Source organism: Alligator sinensis, unplaced genomic scaffold (genome assembly GCF_000455745.1).
Source record: "Alligator sinensis unplaced genomic scaffold, ASM45574v1 scaffold321_1, whole genome shotgun sequence".
Taxonomy (NCBI): domain Eukaryota; kingdom Metazoa; phylum Chordata; order Crocodylia; family Alligatoridae; genus Alligator; species Alligator sinensis.
This window is the reverse complement of record NW_005841969.1, coordinates 512,628-534,491: the sequence shown is the minus strand read 5'-3', so window position 1 is coordinate 534,491 and position 21,864 is coordinate 512,628. Positions and strand designations below refer to the sequence as shown.

The window sequence follows — 21,864 nt, the reverse complement described above, 5'->3', positions numbered from 1 at the left end:
CATGGAGGGGATTAAAAAAAGGAACAGAAATCCTGTTTTATGCCCTAAACAAGCATCTTGTGCACAACTTACAAATAGCCCATCATCTTAACTCTAAACTAGGACAGGTGTCATCATGTCCCATTTAGCACCATACCAAATCTTTTGCCTTTAAATAGTTGTTTTGAAAAAGAGAAACTGCACCTTAGCACTTACACACCGTGTAATCCTCAGTGTTGTAAATACCTTCAACTTAGAGTGCAGTAAGGACAAGGAGTGTACTTGGTAGCCATGTTCATCTGAGACAAAAAGACATACAAAAAGCTAGAACTAGAACCAAGAGTTCTAGTTTTTTGTATGTAAGGACAAGGAGCATCTTGTTTGGTATTTACACTGTTAACAAAATATTTACAAAGTTAACAAAATCAGAAGCATCACCCATAGTAGTTATTCACAGCAGCCCTAAGAAGTTTCCTTGAGCCTACAACTTAGCACAAATACATAAAAAGTGGCTTCTCTTGTTAGCCTAAACAGTTCAAAAGTAGATATGTTACAGGACTTCTGTATTCAGTTCATTCGTACTGTGGCTAGCTAGGAAATAGCTGTAAGAATAGAATATAGCTGTCATGACATTGATTGCTTTGATCAGTCTGAAATAATTTTGCATTTGTACAGTGCTGCAGATCTAAAGCACTTTACAAATAGCAAGGTTTTGCACCTATGTTAATAAAGGTATTAAGAATACAAGGTGCATCCCTGAGGTAAAGACATTTTAAATGTTTGACAATATAAAAAGCTGTTTAAAACAATAGGTTTTACTTTGTACATGCCCAATTTGGATACCCACAACTGCAACTGATGTCAAGAGAAGTTTTGGAGGCTCAATACATTTGCCTAGAGCAAGCACAGAGTTGGGAGTCAAAGTCTCAAGGTTTAATCCTGATTAATGATTTCTGCAACTTCAAAATAGTTTAGAGTCTGCTTAGTAATGTTTATGAAGGACATACTAATGAGTTGAAGTTCTGGGTTTACACCTCTGTGGTCTGGCTTCCAGCAACTTGCAAAGAATATTCTGATGAGGTCAGCAGCATGAACATCTGTCTGTCTGTTGTGCCAGAGGACTGGAAAAGGGCCACTATGGTCCCCATTTTCAAAAAAGGGAGGAAGTAGGGCCCAGGAAATTATAGGCCTGTTAGTCTTACCTCAGTCCTGGGGAAGCTCTCTGAGAAAATTATCCAGGTGCACATATGCAAGGGGCCAGCAGGGGAGATTATGCTTAGGGACAACAAACATGGGTTCATTACAGGCAGGTCCTGTCAGACCAACCTGGTGGCCTTCTGTGACCAGGTCACAAAATCCTTGGATGCAGGTGTCACGGTGGACGTAGTCTTTCTGGATATTAGGAAGGCCTTCAACACCATCTCTCACCCCATTCTCGTTAAAAAATTAGGAGATTGTGGTGTCGATGCCTACACAGTCAGATGGGTCACCAATTGGCTGGAGGGTCACACCCAGAGAGTGGTGGTGGACGGGTCATTTTCGACCTGGGGGGATGTGGGCAGTGGGGTCCCCCAGGGCTCAGTCCTCGGGCCCACACTGTTCAACATCTCCATCAGCAACTTGGACAAGGGGGTGAAAAGCACCTTGTTCAAATTCACAGATAACACTAAGATGTGGGGAGAAGTGGGCACGCTAGAAGGGAGGGACAGGCTGCAGTTGGATCTGGACAGGTTACAGGGGTGGGTATGAGGATAAGATGGGATTCAATACTGACAAATGCAGGGTACTGCACCTAGGAAGAAAGAACCAGTAGCATACCTACAGGCTGGGGAACTCCCCTCTAGTCAGCACAGAGGCAGAAAAGGATCTTGGAGTCATTATAGACTCCAAGATGAACATGGGTCGACAGTGTGTGGACACAGGAAGGCTAACCGCACCTTGTCATACATCCACAGATGCATCATAAGCAGGTCCAAAGAGGTGATCCTCCCCCTCCATATGACATTGGTCAGGCCGCAGTTGGAGTACTGCATCCAGTTTTGAGTGCCGCACTTCAGGAGGGATGTGGACAACATCGAGAGGGTTCAGAGGAGGGCCACTCGCATGATCAGGGGGCAGCAGGACAGGCCCTACGAGGAGAGGCTACAAGACCTGAACCTGTTCAGCCTCCACAAGTGAAGGCTGAGAGGGGATCTGGTGGCTGTCTATAAACTGGCCAAGGGAGACCAGCAGGCAATGGGAGAGTCCCTGTTCCCCTGAGCACTACTGGGAGTAAGAAGGAATAATGGCCATAAGTTGACTGAGAGTAGATTCAGGCTAGATATCAGGAGGCACTAATTCACAGTCAGGGCGGCTAGGATCTGGAACCAAATTCCAAGGGAAGTGGTACTCGCTCCTACCCTGGGGGTCTTCAAAAGGAGGCTAGACAGACACCTTGCTGGGGTCGTTTGACCCCAGTACTCTTTCCTGCCATGGCAGGGGGTCAGACTTGATGATCTGCTCAGGTCCCTTCTGACCCTACCAACTATGAAACACGTATACTAACATGAAAATGCAGGAGCACAGAATGCAGATGGAATTTTCAGCAGCAAGGTCTACAGAGCATAAACGGAAGCTGCAAAATAGGGCATAATTTAAATTTTTGGCAAATCTTAACTGGGAACAGCAAAACGTGGTTCACCTCTGTAACCCAGAAACTGTCCCCTTGCCAAACATCAAAGTCCTGCCACAGACCATAGAGACATTAACTTCTTAAGGAAAAGGTCACATTTTTAAAGCGGAAACCTTTAGATAATCTTGAAACAGAAGCAATTGCCACCTCCCTTTACACATACACATAATACAGTACAATTGCAACTTTTATGGATCATTTTAGTATTGCCCAAATTGTGAATTTCTTCAGATTTAAAAATGTGCTCCCTGGCAGACCTGGAAGTGGACTTCTGGTTCACTTCCGGATTCGCCGCTGAGCACATGGGGTGCCCCACTGCGCTCATGTTGGACGCTCCATCTGCCCCAGTATCGCAGTGCTCACGAGCTGTGCCTGGTACCTCGAGGTATGTAGAAAAATAATTTAAAGCTGTTTCTATGTCCGAATCACTGATTCTCGGCTGAACTGAATCAGGGACAGTAATCTGAATCAACAAATTGAATCACCATCCCCAGTTCGGGCCAATTCCGAATCCTTATCGAATAGGGCCCGTTTCACATACCCCTAAAAGCTAACAGCACCCAGCCGTGAAATGGAATGCAGCCCATTGGGAAGTTGGGGGCCAGCTCAAACAGACAAGCAGGGTAAATTAGTAGAGCTGTGCAAAGCTTTGGTCCCCAATTCGATTCGGTGGGGATTCGGCCCGATTTGGTGGCTGAATCTCCGAATTGAATCAGAGGACCCTTTAATCTCTCCAAATCGACTCAGGACCCTCCGAATCAATTTGAAGAGATTCAGCAATTCGGACACAGAGACAGCTTTGAAAGTTTTTTCTATATACCTCTAGGTAGCAGGGGCTAATGAATGCTGTGGCACATGGAGCATCCCACTGAAACAGGGGGGGCTCCCCAGCATGCTCAGCAGCAGACCCAGAAGTGGACCAGAAGCACTTCCGGGTCCACCGGGGAGCATGCTGGGGGCCCCCCCCCACACCCTGCTGGCTCGGCGACTGGTGCCTCCTGGGTCTGGGGGGTGGGGCACCCAGGGTCCTCCTGAGGCCGATCGCTAGGCCAGGGGGGCATGAAGGGGGCCCCCAGCGTGCTCTCTCCAACCTGGAAGTGGACCGGAAATACTTCTAGTCTACTTCCAGGTTCGCAGCCAAGCACCCTGCAGTGCTGTGGGATGCTGCATCCGCCCCAGCACCACAGTGATCACAAGCCACGCTGCTACTTCAAGGCATGTAGAAAAAACTTTTAAAACTGTGCCTGTGTCTGAATCGCTGATTCACCAAATCAGCATCAAATAGTCAGATTCAGATTTGGCCGAATCGAATTGGGGACAGTGATCCGAATCAATGGATCAAATCACTGTCCCCAATTCAGGCCAAATCCGAATCAAATAGGGCCTGTTTCACACACCCCTATAAGTTAGCTCACGCTGAGCTCCATGTTGCCATAGCCAGTCTGCTGTTGGTACCACATCTAGCTCATTTATAGCTAAGATTAGGAATATTTAGGGTGCAGTCTGCCTATAACTGAACCGGTGAAAATGGACAATAAAAATGTTTCCTTTTTCATTACCTTTGAATTGATACTCCCCAAAAGTATCCTGATTTTAGGTGGGAGGGACTTCTAGTTGGCTATTTTAACCTAACAGTTTCCTGCCAACCTAAGAAAATGAACTACCAGAAATCAAACACAGGATGTTCAGCATGGCTATGTGAAAAACTACTTCCAGTGACCATAAACAAGCTCTTCACTTGTGTAGATCTCACTTGTGTACCACATAAGCAAGGGATGGGCAAAATCTGGCCCACAGCCCACCAAAGGATTCTATCTTGCCCACAGCATGTCCCTCGGCCCCGCCCAACCCAAGCATGGGGAGCAGCCCAGACCATGGTGCACACAGCCAGTCTTGCTACCCCTGAATGTGTAAGCAGGGCGGACAGCATGGTAGCTGGACTCAGCTTCCTGGAAGCCCCCATGGCGATGGCTTGCTCTGCCCAGCTGCCACTGCCAGTGTCTCTGCTGCCGCCATCAGATCCAACCGCATTGCCCGGACATCCCAGCCCACCCACTCTACATTTACTACCAGCAGTGTTGAACGGAGTGGGCAGGGTCTCCATGGACATGGGCCTGGGACCTCCATAGGTAAGGCACGCTCAGCTGGGCAGTTGGGATAGGGCCACAGGTGGGCAGGTAGTGGCATCCAGGAGTGGGATGGGAGCCAGGACTGTGGTGCAGTGACAGTGCAGGGACAGGCTCTGGGGCACAGCTGCAACCTGCTTCCTGCACAGCCCTGCCCACGGAAATGGTGCCTGTTGCAAGAATGTGAGGGGAGTGGATCATGATTCTGCCCCAGTCCCTGGCCCTATGTTGTCACCGTCCTACAATCCTGGCCTTGCCTACCCACCTGTCCCACTCCTGGACACCGCTCCCTGCCCACGGCCCCATCCCATCCGCCCAGCAGGGCACACGCTGCTTGTGGGAGTCCTGGGCTGGTGTCCATGGACACCCTGCCTGCTCCATCTGGCACCCCCAGCAGTGGGTGCACAGCGGATGGGCCTGGGGCCAGATAGGATCAGCTGCTTCCCCCCAGCAGCTCACCAAAGCTCCTTAAGAGGCCCTCCAGCCCAAATAACTGCCCACCCAGATATAGACAGTAACAGTTGATAGGCTAAAGAATTGCCATCAACTGTGTTCATGGAAAGCAAAACAACATGCATAATCAATTACGAAATAAGCGTTAAAAGGTACTTAAGTCATATGCACCTTATAGGGACCAATCAGTCTTCTTTTGACATCCAACCTGTAACTTCTAGATTGCTCTGTGTCACCCATATCTGTTGCACGCAATCGCAGAATTTCATACACTCGCCTTGTATGTTGCTGATTAAAAAGAAGGAGAGTGTGAATATAAAGATGTCGCAATTTGCAGTCTTACTGAAGAATATTTTATGAAGCAGAAAGATGCAAAAAACTGTTAAGCTATTGTTCCACATGCATCATGATGAAGCATTCATAGGTTATTAACACAAAAAACACCCAGATTTCCATGCTATTTGTTTCTCTTAACCAGCTGGCTTGGCAACCCAATCTCTTACCCATAATCTTTCTTCTAAAGTGATTTCTCTCATGCAGCCAGTGTGTTCATTCCCAAATGTACTTCAGAATTCTCTCTGCTATCTGCAGTAGTGCTTCAGAAACTACACACCTCTGTAGCAACAGATTATACTCCTAACAGTTCAGAAAGCACCATCTTCACAGAATTTAGTTGCATCATTGGGTAGAAACTCTACAACCAGAGTTTCTACCCTTGAAAGACAGTTTGGGACTATGCCAGAAGTCAACAGGAGCAGGCTGAGAGAAGTCCAATCCTGCCAAATGCCTCCCAGAACCTTAAAATGCCACATTTTAAATCAAGTTACAAACATCTGTATTACAGATTAACAGTCTGCCTTTACTGAATATTCTGTAAATAAAAATGGATAAGAAATGTCATACTGGGTCAGACCTAATGGTCCATCTAGCTCAGTATCCTGTCTTTGCCAGTGGCTGAAATAGATGCTTTAGAGCCAGGGTGATAAAGATGTGGCCTGTGACCTAAGCCCCGTTATCCTAACCCTGGGTCTCATAGCCGACCCATGTGGCATCTGCTCCAGCCAATCCAGAACCTGCACCACATCGGTGCCCCAGCAGGCAACGTGTGGCATGTTCCCCAGACCAGCCATAATGGAAGCTGTGTGTGGTGCAGGAGCTGTGTGCAGCATGGATCCCAGACCAGGTGGAACAGGTGCCATGTGCAGGGTAAGTCCTGGAGCGGGCACTGGATCTAGCATGTGGGGGCCAAGGGTGGGTGTCCATGGACCTGATCTGGCTTGTGAACTGGCCCTGCACCACCCAAACAGGTTGCAGGACCAGGCGAGTTTTACACCTCTGTTTTTGAGGGGGGAGTACAGGAACCTGACATCTGGAACTGTATTTTGGGACCAAGTGAATAACAGTTCCCTACTCACTTTATCCACACTCTACATGATTTTATAATATCATATCCTCTCCCAGCCTTCTCCTTTCCAAATTGAAGAGTTTTAGCCTTCTGGTACAGCAGTCACTCCATACCCCTGATCATCTTTGTTTCCCTTCTACCTTTTCTAATTCCACTACATCATTTTTCAGATGTGAAGACCAGAGCTGTACAGAGCATCAAAATATGGGTGCACCATCCTCTGTATGCATATTTATTACTTCTACAAGTTGCTACTTAAATATTAAAATATTTATCTACTCAAATTGAAATACACCACAGATATACAAAAAGACTGCATACCTGCTGTCCCCTTCCACCACTACAGTTTGTTTCCATGCAGAATTAGGGTACCCTTTAAACTTCAATTTAAAACAAAAATATTATTGGAGATTCAGAGCATCCTGAAAACTTGGGAGCTTATCTGTGAAATATCTATGAGGCTCCTCTCCTGTAGTTTAAGTACTCTGCAGAAAGATTGCCTTCATGATTCTGTTTAGCAGGAGCTTAGGATCTGTCTTTTAATGCAGGTTTTGTTTAGTTTTAGTGTGTAATATTATCATTTAGTACAAACAGGTTACCTGGACAAACTCAAAACTTTTTAGTCATATATACACCAAATGGTAATGATTAGAGGTGCACCAATACATCAGTTTCATATCGGATCGGCACAGATAAGGAAAATTGACTGCATGGGCTTTATTTGGCTGATGTGGCTGGTAATGCCACCAATAAATGCCCCGTGCATGTGCACAGTTGCAGCGCAGCACGCAGGTGGCCAGGAGCGCAGTCTGGCAGCATGGAGAACAGCCGGGTCCAGCTGCTAAGTCTCTTGTGAGGGAAGGGGCATGGCAGGGGAGCAGATCGAGGCTCTTGTGGTGAAGGAGGGAGTAGGTCGGGAGCAGTTGCTACACAGCCAGGGTGGGGCGCAGGACAGAGCCACAAGTGGCTCATCTGAGGGGGGTCCAGGGGAGAGGGGTGACTCCAACGACTGTGTGCACCCCAGGAGGGGATTGGGGGGGCGGGCGTGTGCTCCCGGATCTAATTTGGGGGCAGCTGCAGCCCCCCCATAACCCCCTCCCAGCGCTGCCACCTGTGCCCAGTGCAGCCCTGGCCCAGTCCCCTGCCAGGAAGAGCCCAGAGCCGACCCCGGCCCCAGCAGCAGCCTGCCTTGCCCTGTGGGCAGATCCGGGGGCATGCCCCCGCCTCCCCGCACATCTTCCCAGGGCGTGTGCAGCAGTGGGAGCCACCCCCCTCACACACCCCTGGACCAGCTGCTCGTGGCTCCATCTCCCACTCTGCGCCATCTGTGCAGCACCTGCCCCAGCTCCACTCCTTCCCTTGCCATAGAGGCCTTGATCTGCCCCCGCCCACCACGCCCCTTCCCCCACAACAGACTTACCAGCCGGACACCACTCTCTATGCTGCCCAGCTACATATTGGAATCAGCCGATACGGCTTGTTAAAAATTGGCTGTTGGTATCGGCCCAAAAATTCTCTATTGGTGCACCCCTAGTAATGATAAATATATATAGAGGCATTTATAAGAAAGGCACTTTTTAAAAAACATAATAAAGCTAGAAGTTTCACTTCCAAACACATTCAGAAACTTTTTCCATGTAAGCAAAGCGATATAAGAAGAATTTCAAGAGCTGGTGCTTGTGAAGATCTCCGAATGGCGGACAGATTAGGACTGAGTATATCCATACAGATTTTGAAGTACCTTATTTATTTTCAGTTTTTGCTGAGCCTCTGTCACCATTTCTTGACTGAACCCTTGCATTAACTTCTCTGGGGAAAAGCAAGGCAGATTTTGGCACAGCTTCACAAGTACAAAGTCCCTGAGTTTCACATAGTTTTCAGATGGATCTTCAGCTGGAAAGAACAGAGAATGGTACAGTTAACTGTCAACATTATACAATCTGTTCTTCCCAGGTATCTATTTATCAGAACCTGGGAAACGCTTTGAAAACAGTGACAAACAAGATACTTGACACACAAAGCATTATAAATGCAATATATAACTATTATAAACACTATCTTTATATATCAATAGATATACATATGGTGTGTGTGTGGCCACTGCCACTTGTCGCTTCTTCACTCATCCCCTTTTTCAGGTGAATTTGGAGTTGGGGAGTGGCTAAGGCAAACAGCAGCAATGCTCAACCCCTAGGCTCAGGAGCTGAGTAAAAGCAGGGGCTCCACAGCCAGACCCTGATCTGAATACACTGTGCATGTGGCATACGACAAAAGTGGGGTGGTGGTGACTGTGTTGCCACACCTCCTTTAATCTGTCTTAGAGGTATGGTAAGACACCAGCACAGTTGTGTCAGAAGCTTTTAATGAAACAAAACCAAACAATAAACAAACAAGACTAATACTAAAAGAGTGGAAGCAAGGCTATTACTTAAAGGAGGCATATAGAAAGAATAGCACTACACACAGAAACAAAATCAGAAGCTGAGGAGCAAAATGAGTTAAAATTTACAAGGAATGAAAAAACATATTAGAAACAAGGTAAATAAAAATATAAAGCTTGTTAGTTAACAGGGTGAAATAACATGAACAAAAAACAGCCAAAATATTCAATGTCTTTTTTGCTTTATTCTTCACAAAAAAGGTTAAATATTTTCATTAACAATTTAGATAATGGAACAGAGTACACGTATACAACCTGCCAAAGATATTCACTTGGGAAAATGTTGTGAACATGTTACAGGACAGCCTTAGAATTCAAAATCTTTATACATTAGAAAAACAGACCAAAAATGAAATTCAGTTTTAAGTTAACTCTATTTTGCTCAGAGCAATGTAACTAATTTCAGTTCTGGAGAATGGAAGTAGGAAGAAAACATAAAACATGAATCAGCTACAACGAAGCCAAGAGAGTCATTTATGCAGACTCATTCCCACCTAACACTACGTTGTAAGAAATACTGGCCTTGGAAGCTACTATTGCTTTCTTGCATTTTTACAGACAGGTTTCTGACAAAATACCCAAAAGAAATGTTAAGCTAGTTCTCAAAGCCTTTCATCTTTTCATTCTTCATCATTAACTTATGGAATTCAGTAGTATAGTAGCAGGGTTTTTAGAGGACAGATAAGTGTTTGATTGTTAAACCAATATTTATGGTTTAAAGGAACAACCTGCATGGTACTAGGGTTGTTTTTTCTTCACGTATGCAGCACTGAACTGACTACTTATTTCAGAAGAGAGACGGTTTACAACTATTACTAGTAACCTAATCTTGTATAATGAACCTGATGATCCCATCCCATAGAAAAGTCAGGAGAATATACATACACAATTAACTTATAATGAAAATGAGAAACAGAAGATTAATTTTTAAATGGAAAGTAGGGGTGGAATTGTTGAGTCAGAGCAAGGAAGACAGGCAAACAACTTCTCTAATGAGCACCCTCAAGTCACATTTTGCTTACAGGATCAGTTCCAGATTACAAGTTTGTCTCAGGGTCTTGTTTGGAACTAAAAGTAGGAACAAACTATTCAGAGAAAATGCCAAAACCAAGCAAGTATCTTGGCACATGTTAGCTGCGTCCAACTAACGATTTAATAAATCTCTGTTACCTCACATCTCAGTAAGACTAAAACTTAACCACTTTATAATCTTCAGTGCCATCTAACTTTCATAATTTTCTGCCTACATCATGCCTATTCAACTCAATTTTGCTCAAAAGTGGCAATGAAAAAAGGATGAAAAGCTAAATTCAGATCTCCCTACCCTTTGAACTCCTGCTGTTTCCTACATAGTTTTCTAGCAGATTACTCTACTGGGCAATTGAAAATCTGTTTTGTAACAATTTTACTGCTTAAGAAAACATGCACTACACAGTGTGCTGAAAATAGACTAGTCACCTGCCTTCCACACCCTGATTCTTTATCGTATGCAACACTGTGCTCTTTTTAAATTATGTGCATAACAATAATCAGATTTACAGAATCCCATGGAAGGTTTTGTAGGATGATACAATAATTAGAAGCCACAGCATTTACTGTTAATAAGAAATAACATATGGGTATATATTCTGAGTTATAAAGCAGCTAAAAGTCTGGAATGAGGTATTAAGGCAGTATCTAAAATAGCATGAAGCACAATTCAAATTCACATTTTTCTCACTCTTCTTTATCATAATATGCATTAAGATCAAGGCTTTAGACATGTCTACTCTGTGGTCTCATATACACAAAGTCTTTTCCATATTATAGGCACTATATATACACCTTTCTTCATATTCTTCTTTCCTCCCATCTTCAGATCTATATCTATATGTATATCTATAATTCGATTGGAAGATGGGAGGAAGGGAGAATATGAAGAAAGGTGTATATAGTGCCTATAATAAACAAACAAACAAACAAACAAATCAACAAACAAACAAACAAACAAACAAACAAACAAACCAACACACACACACACACACACACCCATTTCTCCAATATTATTCAGACATTCACTTTAGTATCTATGCCCCTGGGATACCAAACCTCTGTATTGTGCCTGGTGGATGAAAAGCTCTGGCCTTTAGGCCAACACTGATATCTTAATTCAATATATTTTCTGATTTGCAATTTTGACTAAAAAGAGGAAGCTCAACAAGAAGTTTAAGAAAGCTCAATCTCTTGGCAAATTCAGCTGTGTACCTCACAATCAAATGACTAATTAACTGGTAATCCTTTCATGCCAGGGACTGGACTTTCCTGGTGTGCTGTTCTCTATAAGTAAAGGATTTAAGGAGTTACATTATATACAGTTCTTCTGTAAAACAGGGGACTATTAACTCTGAACAGAGCTGAAGCTAAATCTTCAAAAGGCCATTTAATTTTGACACAAAATTAATTCTAACACAAAAGTAGGCTAACTGGCAATCAATGCTCACATTTTTTCTAATTCAGTTCACATAAAAAGGATTTATATACCTGTTATATCAAGCACTGTAGGAGAAGACATATAGTATCTGTGAACAGTTTCAAGAAGCTGAGCACCATGGCCTTCTCCTTGGAATGGAGGCAATATTAGCATCTGACTACAGACAGACAGAAAGGAATTAGCCTTTTTAATTTAAAAAAGCACTACTAGCAAAGTGCACAACTTCAGTATTATTTGAACAACAAGAGTAAATAACTTAAACAGCATTTTATTGTGTATTAAACATCATTTACACTGATTTCTAAGCTGAAAATAAAACAACTTTTTATAAAGTCTTAAAATTGCTAAAATATTCAAAACTAGTTTGAGATTCCACACTGCTTCTAGGAGGAACAATGATATAAATCAGTGCATAGCCTGCTAATAATAGGGATTTTTTTAAACAAATCAACACCATTATAAACAAGTATTGGGAACTTCAGCAGTTCCCTCTTCTGAAATAAAAGACAAGGCACGTGTTACGCCGCCAATTACCTTACACGTGGCCGGGTTTTGTCTGGATACACATAGTAATTATAGACTGTCATGTAGCCTACGGTCGCAAAGAGCGTAGCTCCATCCTTATTATACTTCTCAAATCTGCAGATAAAACAGAAAGCCAAGCAGGTCAATTACAGTCGCGCTCCCATGCAGTGTCCATTTTCTTTTCCATTCTCCAACTGAATTTTCAGTGTCAGCAAGCTACTCTGTGAGGGCCCAATGGGTACACCTGCTATGTTCTGAATGTACAATTCACTTAATTGGTGTGCAGCAACTTGGATAAATCAGGCCTCTTTACAGCACTTCAGCGCACTTGCCTATTATAAAAATGAATAGGTGGCAAGTAAAAGAAAACACAGGCAAAGCTCATTTTACTGTTTAAGCCTACATTCAGGGCTATAACGGACAACAGCATTTAATTCAGCTCTATTCTCAAGGTCTCCCAAAGCATAATGGAGGAAAACTCAAGCCTGATAAACAATGGTTTTTCTTTCCTGGGAAAAATATCATTATACTGTCCCAATAATTGGCCAGCCATAATTAAAATGCAGGCTTTGTGGAAGTAATAAGGTCCACTGTTGCTTTAGAACTGTACTTACACTAGAAAGTAGTTCCATCTTTCATCATCCACGTCAATAAAGCTAGCAGTTTCAATAAACCACATCAAGAACGTCTGAAGCCTTTCATGATAGTCTCGAAAGCCTGGACATGTCATGTCAGCCTAGGGAAAAAGCCAGGAGAAGTCAGGTGAAACTCATCACTGAGGTAAGAGAAGAAAGCCTGAAGAACGTAATTAAATACTCCAGTAGGAAAGTATTTAAAAGCAGAATATTCTGATTTAACTATACATACTGAAAAAAGGAGGAGTTGGTAAAGTACTGATGTTCATATGCTCCAGGTGAAAATACACTACAAAAAAAATTCCTGCAACATCTGTACAAGAGAAGCAATTCTGTTTCTGTCATACCTTGTATATCTGATATGTTATATCCTCACCCGCTTCCACATTATGAACAGAGTATGTATGAAGCAATGTTCCAAAGGGCTTGAAATTGACCTCTTTTTCCAGCAAAGACACAAAGTCATCCATGTTTGTGCAAAACCCAGGAGGAATGATTTCTCTAATTTTACTTTCCACATCATCTGCCTAAAAAAAAAATTAATAAAATAAGATGGAGAGGAGTTGGCAGAGGGAAGAAAAAAGCCTGCATTTCTTCCATAGCAAAGACAATACAATTCTATGCGCGTGCGCGCGGGGGGGGCGGGGAGGAGAGAGAATCTCACAAAGTGCTGTGGCCTGCCTGCAATTTTAGAAGTACTTAGTCTTAGGCTGAGGAGATTCAAGCACCTATTACTGCTCAACAGTGACCCCTCTGGCTGATGAAGGGCCTGCAGTAAAAGGCTTGAAAGATGAGTCTGATCCAGTCACTGTTTGCCAGAAAAATAGGAACTAAAATTTATGCCTGTAGGTAATGGTGGCAAATGAGGAAAGACTTGATGTGTTAAAAGGAAAAGGCTTGTAAGCTGTTACTTTGTACGATTTTTTTTTAATAGAACATTTTTTATGTCTATTCTGGTAGGTAAGATATTATACTGGCAATACTAACAAACATGAGATATAAATAAAAGGTAGGCTATGAATTTAAAGTCCCACCAAAACTTTCAACTTTTCTATTTGCCATTACATGTTGGATCTGATGTGATTACTTCTCAAAGTAAAGTGCAAGCTTTGCTCTTCCTTAGGACTCTCCTTAACTGCCAAATCTTTGAGGTTGCACTGACTGCAGCCTCATGGAAAAATAGATCATGCTTCCCAGGCCATTGCAATGACAGCCAGCAAGACACATGAGGAAGGTGGTAACTGATTAAAAATTGCAGCCCCAGATTCAAGGAGTGGCAGCTCACACCCACCTAGAGGACCAACCACAAATACATTACAAATGCAAAAGATGACAGCTTGCTTCCAGGCCAAAGTATTTTCTAAAATTAAATTTGAAAGAAAATAATGCTGAAAGGGAACAGGGCAATTTTCTGCAGACCAAGAGATGGGGAGAAGCAAGTCTTGACAGCAAAATTAAAATCAGAGATTAAAATTACCCTTGTTAAATAGCCACAGAATGTTACAGACTATCAGCTGAGTAGACTTCATAATCCTTTTCAGACCCCAAAAAGACCACTTGATTTAATACATTTACTACTTCTTTTTAACCATGAATATTTGATGAAGTTTCACAATAACGTATTACTGCTTCTCACCAGGCAATAAAACTTAATGAATTGGTCTCAACTTAACAAAACCTTACTCCTCAATACAACCCCTAAAAGCCTGACATTACATTCAACAAAATGAGCTTACATTCAATTCAAACTTTCCTCTAGACAATGAACCCAGGTTTTTACTTAATGGAGTTTGCCGTGAGTTCAGCTGTAATGTTTGTATTGTATCTATTTCCACAAGGACTGACACAAGAACACTTTGTGTTAACTTACTAAGCAGCTCTTTCACACCGTTTACATGCATGATGGGTATTAGTTCTAAACCAAGACCCTTGCTACTTAGCATTCAAAACAGGGAAATTAAGATGCTTAGGACAAAATACACTACAAAAGGCTAATACAACATGCAACTAATTCCTGTCCTTTCAACCATTGTTCCCCAAGTAGAAGCAATGCACCTGCAAATGAATAGCACTTTATCATCATTCAGTTACATTTTTAGGATAGGGAAGGATGGATGGAGTTCAGCACAAACAAGTTTTATTCTTAATGGTTTGGTACTACCAACATTTATATTTAACTTGCTTTATTTTTATAAAAAGATCTGTTAGGTTCCTAAACAAAGTATTGTAGAGCTATATGTTAACTGCTTAATTTAAATACATATATTAGACTTTACTTCCATTTCATTCTCAAAACAAAGAAGATGCATTTATTAGAACCTGTTCTGTTCTCTCTAAAGTAGTAGCTGATAAATATTTTCCACTACACTTGCTGATTTAATTGAACAATAGATTCAGTTGAATAATAGGTTCAAAATACAATCAGGCTTATTTTTACAAAAATCAATGCAATGTAGTAACTAACAAAGGAACAATCATACTAAGAATTTATGCATTTGCTTACAGGGTGTCAGCGTTATTTTTCACAAACATTTTTATCTAGCCATATACATGCGCACAAGTGTCTCCATGCATGTGTGTGCATGCACATGTACATGTACTGAGTAAGAGTACTTAAACCTGCAATAGCTGATAAAAAAAGTAATGCAAAACTGTAAACCAGTTAACTCACACTATACATAACACATCCAGAAGAGATGTAAGTACCACATGAACCAACAGGTATATGCCAATTTATTTTGCTAAAAATAAGCATGTTCAGGAGACTGTGGTTACTTTCACATACTACACAGAATAAGAGCAGCAATGACGTTCATCCAGCTAAACTAGCGGTGATGAGGAAGACACTACAAAACGTCCCCTACTGAAATTGTTTTGGAGAGGACACACCAAACTGCCTGAATGTGATGGGTAACCAGCGTGGTACCCCTCACCAGCTCGCACTAGAGTGGGAGAAAGGGAAGATTACAGAAAAACCTCATACCTATAAAGGTTTTGTTTTGTTTGCAGAAGCAAAAGAGCAGGCAGCATTGTATACAAAGTGTGTGAACAAATATGTATATTTTTATCTACCAAGACTAAAGTTGAATGGGTTTTTCCCCACTTTCTGGCATCATTAGTACAATGAAAGAAGTTGCATTCCCCACATTGCTTTAGGAGTTAATGGGGTTGCCACCTCTTAAAAGAAGAACCTAGAATCCTTAATTTGGGTGCTGGCAGATGTATCAAAAGTCCTGATTTTCTATTATTTTGATTTATTATATTTGAATACAAACTGCCAGAATGTTCCAGATTATTCAGGTCCAGGATTACATGCATACTGTTTGTAATGTACACCTACATATTTATTTTTATCTATTTTTATTTGATCCCTTTATGTCAGCATTCATGATCTACCTTGGTACTTTCCAAACAATCCAGAAGAACTGCTTATGCTTTAAGGTGTTCACAAAGTAAAGAATTAACTGATCAAATGTTATTTTTCTTACTGTGGACTTGTTTTACAGAACAGTAGTAAGAAAATTATTTCCACAATATACATTTATATACATACACAATTTTCACAATATACATCTTTCTACTAAAACTGCAAGGAGGCCAATTTGGAGGCCTCCACATTGCCATTCAGGAAATTTGGGTCCAATTCCTAAACTTAATATTGTTCCTTGCACTAGGAAGGATTCTCACTCTTTAAACTGCCTGAAGTAGGCAGGGCAAATAGTGCTATAAGCACTAACAGAGCAGTAGGTCCACACTAACTTTGCTGTCATGCTTTGAGTTTTGTCATAGTCACACCTGACCTATATATAATGATACAAGTGCATAACCCCTGAAACAGTTGCTTCTGGGGAATTTTGAAGTCTTTGTGAAGTCAGAGGAACTGGAAGAAAGTGCCAAATCCCTATCAATTTTTAGGCTCTGAACCCTTATCATTCCTCTGAGAGCAATTTCTGCTGGAATTTACAGAAAAGAAATGGAAAGGCAGGTGCTATGTGGTGGCACAGTGAACATGTGATAGCTGTGTCCCTACCCTACAAGCCCAGGAGCATATAAACCTTACTAGTAGTGAAGGCCTTTGTGGACCAGAGCAGGTTCTTTCTTGAATATTTACAAAAAGTGACCAGGCAACAGGCATGATGACAGATTTTTTTTTTAATTCTCAATTTTCAACAGAGAATCTGTTCCTAAAAGAGCTCCCAACGTAATTCTGGATGATTAAGCATAACCACTTTCACCATGACCAGATTTCCAGACGAATCAAGATCTTTTGAGATTAAACAATAACTGCAAATGAAAAATCTGTCTGCTTTCAGTGATTGAAACAAAGGGTACATCTGTACACCCTAACGCAGTGTTGTACAGAGATACCCGAGCTAACTTGGATATTGGAAGTAGAGCTGTGTTAACACAGCCATTTTACTATGGGTACCCAATCCAGGTTGGGTACCAGTACAACACACTGCATACTCAATAATGGTGATGATTCAGTTTACAACAATAGTTCAGCCAATTAATTAACAATAACATATAATAAATACATACAAACATCAAGGATGGTATGTTCAAAGAACAAGAATGAAGCAATGTGTCTTATAGCAACCTATGCACAGCTAGACAGAAATCATTACAAGCTATACACATTAGTACACTTTGTAATACATAGGCTTCCTACATACCACATAATTTTGTTTGTCATCTTCTGTATTAGATCTGAATGTAATTAGTTGTCTTCCTTTATGTGATGGACGTAGCCTATAGGGATATGTTTTGTGGTACTGATGGGCAGTTGCTGTTATGAAGTTCCTATATGTAGCTGACACTACTTCAAAGAGGCTTTTTTACAGCTAGATACTTTTTTTGTTTTTTAAATACATATTTCTCTCTCTTACTTTAGCAATTATTTGCATTCATTTTTGATAAGGGAATACATGGAATGGTAGCATTAAGTAAGAGTATGCCTGATATTAAAATTACACAGCTTTTTTCATTAAAATTCATTAAATACTAGAGATTACAGGTCAGCTGCAAAGGGAAAACAAGATAACATTTATAGAGCAAAGATTATCTTAGAAGACAGTAACTGCTACATGTAGATTTCATGTAAAGAAACAGAATATTGTAGGGAATAGCTGGGAGCAATCTGGAAAGCAACAGGCAGTCTAATATGTAATGTTCAGATGTAAACAGAACTGGGAAGAAGAAGTAAAGCTACACTTAAAAGCAATTTAAAAAACAGGCTCTGCCCATTATTTAAAGTTGGTTCACTACCAATGCTAAGATGAGGTGCCATTCACAAGAGAGGGCACAGATGCTGGGCTCCCAAGGCTGATCCTCCCTCACTGAGTTTTGAACACAAGCACGGACAGGCCAGCTTAGGGCACACATTATATATAGGGCAGGGGTTGGAAACCTGGTTTGAGTGATTTTTTTCCCAGCCCATGAATCCAAGATGTTAGCAACAATTTGAATGCAGGATGAATGGGTGGTAGCGCAACGTTACAAGTGTCAGCCTGCTTTAGGACCAAGCTGAGTTAATTCAGCCCACTGCTGCTAAAAAATTGCCAATCCCTGATGTAGGGTCCTGGTTCCCAAAATCCAGAAATAACAGAATCTCATTTTTTTGGCTTAATTATGTGTTTAGCCTTGTGATTGTGAAAAAGGTTTTAAAGTCATGTGGTTTTAACAAATTTAAAGAAGCTAATGCAGTGACATTTCCTGAATCTGCCAATAGACTCCAAAAGAGGCTACAGCAGGCAGCCACTATAACAAGGGAGGTAGTTTAGCACCTACTGGCAAAACAGAAAAAAGCCCTGTTTGAGGGAGGGGTTGGGTTTTGGAAAAGTGCTAATGGGATATCGGTAACTTGCTGGGTTTTGCAAAACTGAACAGTCATTGGTCATGTTTGTCTGGCCTTTTTGCTACATGGAGCAGACTGAAGATGGAAGTGGCAGTCCTATCCAAGTTACCATCCATTCCTAGGATAAAAAAAATTAACCACTGCACACAGTAAATCGCACAGATCTTAATATATCATCCTTAACGTGCTTTATCAGCAGTAAAATTGACCTTTAAGTTTGCCAAAATTAAAATTTATCATTGGGCATGCAAATTAACATCCTGTTATGATAATAGCTACTGTGTCAGTGACTGCATAAACACATTCAAAATCTGGGAGAATTCTCCCAATTTAGTTTTCTTGTTAGAAAAACTTAGTACATGATGTTTCTGAATATGTACAAACATTCACTCTCCTGGGAGTGATTTAACCCTGGTTTGTCCCAGATTGTTCTTCTCTTGGGAGAAAAAGCCTGTATTCTTGTGGTTTCTCTTGGGAGAGCAGTGACTCTCCCAGGAGAAACTGAATATTTGTATGAGGCCAGTATCTCTGCAAAGTCAAGCAGATAATTGCTATGCTGGTTACACACTGTTTGTATTTTTGGAAGTTTTCTTCACAACCATAAAAGCTAGCAGTGCTTTAAAAAAATGAAAAATGATATTCAAGGAAACAAGAGTGCCAGAGACAATAGAAAAGAATTATTTTCTACTAAGAATACTTGTGTTGATGTATTAACAGTGACAAGATGACCGCAGGGCCATTCTGACACATTTCTCTAGTTTAGACAAGACTAGGAGCATAACAGTAGGAAGGAGGCCACCTTCATACTAAATGATGGCCTGCTAGCCACATAAGAACAATTCCTTCAGACAATTAGTCAACTTGCAGCCAGAAGAAAACAGTACATAAAACCAAGTTGAGGTTTCAAGTAAGAAAATTAGAGCAAATCCTCAGATACTAAAAGGAATAAGCATAAACAAATTATCTGACCTTGGAGACATGGAAAGAAGCTTTTTGTTTGTATGTCAGTTAGGATGAAGACAGAAGGTTGTTAAAGTGTTGAAACATTTTTGCATTCTGCCACTCTTCTGAAATTACATTTTGAAGTGAAGGACTAGATCTCCATATGTTTCTGTTCTCTAGGTAATGCTAATTTTGACACAAGCATTTCTCATCGCTTTTCAGTTCTAAAAGTCTGATGAGATTGTGAAGCACAACCTTTAGATCCCTTAATATGTTGCCCTAGTCTCACTAGCATTAGATATAGGCTTTTGGGCTCAATGATTGACCATGAAAAATTATCTGTTAATAGCTTTCCTTTAGAATAATGGAAAGTGCCTTTTCTTGAAGATATTCAAATGATCTTTGATCACTTCTAAATAGGGAACTTTAAATACAGCTTGACATCATAAAAGGGCAGGCCATGCATTAGTAAAAATGTTGCTAAATGGTAAACCTCGTTTTCAGGCTGGATTGTCAATGCAAATGCATAGCTGTTTTTACTCTTTAAAAACAGTATTACAAAGATTCATCAATAACAATCAATAGGTTTTTGGAAAGAAATTAACTCATTTATTCTTTCCCTGCAACTAAGTAATAGCTCACATGACAGCAAATTTTCTTAATGCAGAGGCCATCAGGAAAGCTGAGTCTTCTTCTAAATAACCAAGCTGGCTAGAAAATCACTACTATCAAAAGCTAGGGGTGATGGAGATTTTTGGGGCCAATACTGATAGCCGTTTTTAAGGAGGCATAAGAGCAGTGTCCAGCTGGTAATCTGTTGTGGTGGAAGGGAAGAGGGAAAGGAAGGGGCATGGGTGGGGGAGAGGGGGCAGGAAGCAGATTGAGGTCCCTGCCGGGAGGGAGGGAGTGGGGCTGGGGCAGGTGCTGCCCATCCGGGGCAGAGCAAGGCGAAGGGAAAGGGGAGGCGGCTCCCATCACTGCACACTCCCTAGGAGGGCATATGGAGGGGGCATGTACCCCTCGGATCTGCATGGGACAGGGTGGCTGCCACTACGGGCTGCACGGAGCTCTTCCCATGTCAGAATTTGCCACAGCCCTCCCAGCCATGGCTCCCAGTGCCACCACCCAGCCCAGGACCTGCTGGGAAGAGTCCTGTGCAGATCCGGGAGCACATGCCTCCCACATGAGCGGCAGGAGCTGCTGGATGAGAGGTGCACAGCGGTGGCAAGAGTCCCGCCCCCACAACTCTGAAGGAGCCATGGCTCTGTCCTGCACCCATCCCGTCCTGGCTGAGCAGCACCTGCCCCCGCCCCTGCCCCAATCCCAGCCCCTCCCTCACTGTGGGGGCCTTGATCTGCCCCTCCATTTCCCCCTCCCTGTCCATCACACCAGACTTACTAGCTGCATGCAGCTCTCCAAGCTGTGGGGTTATGCTCCTTACCACCTAAGTGCTGTGCTGCTTCTGCACGCATGCACGGGCCGTTTATCGGCCAAATCAGGCCGATTTCCCATACAATTTTCTTTATAGCAGTGCTGATCCAATATTGGACCGATGTATCAGTGCACCTCTATCAAAATCTCTGCCATTTCAGTCTCAATTTGAGCAATTTCTTAACAAGTTTCACACTGTAGATTATACTAGGCCTGATGAGTGAATGAAAAAAAAAATCTGAGGTTAGCTCTCAAAAAAGGCATGAAACCTTAGAATTCTAATGGAGCCATTAACATCTATGTTATGCAGGGTGGAAAACTGAGTTTGCTAAATTTAAAATATAAATCAGAAGGGAAAGGTATCTTTTCCTTCTGAGTTGTGTAAGCACAGGAAGTGTATGCAGAAAATATAAATACAGATAATATCTCTTTAAACAAGATGCAGGGTACAAATGATACATAATTGGAACAGGAAATTAGGATAAATTATTTCCAAAATGAAATTGTTTATCAGTTGATCTGTGCATCTTCCATTTAAAAGGGATATGGGTCAGGTACTTGTATCCAAATATAAAAGAATAAAATAGAAAACTGTCACCACTACCACAACATCTTTTGTGCAGTCATATTTGCTTAGTTTTCTGAGCATTGGCTTCAATATTAAAATGCCTGTGAATAATTTATATACAATTTGACTCAAATACCATCAAAAGATTATCAATAACAATCTCTATAAAGTTAGAGCCTTTTTTAATTTAGCAACAAAGGAATATTTTTAAAACTATCAATGCAAATGTGAACCATTAAACTAAGATCCTTCATTCTCTTAAAAGAATGAACTAATCCCAATATATTTAAAAAGTGTTAATTTAACTCCAACTTTACCTCCACACAGTCAAACTTTTCATTAACCTTAGATGTGTACTTGAT

The 21,864-nt window shown here is 41.7% G+C and overlaps 1 protein-coding gene across 1 annotated transcript in view; it reads right to left on the bottom strand.

The window, feature by feature from the left end:
- HAT1 (histone acetyltransferase 1) overlaps positions 1-21,864 on the bottom strand; it is a 39,201-nt gene that overhangs the window by 5,189 nt on the left and 12,148 nt on the right. Inside the window, 7 exon segments of the mRNA XM_025200504.1 lie at positions 5,401-5,517; positions 8,376-8,527; positions 11,595-11,701; positions 12,079-12,183; positions 12,684-12,805; positions 13,052-13,231; positions 21,820-21,864. The exon segment at positions 21,820-21,864 is cut by the window's right edge and continues 30 nt beyond it. Of these exon segments, the coding sequence (XP_025056289.1) occupies positions 5,401-5,517; positions 8,376-8,527; positions 11,595-11,701; positions 12,079-12,183; positions 12,684-12,805; positions 13,052-13,231; positions 21,820-21,864 (828 nt within the window).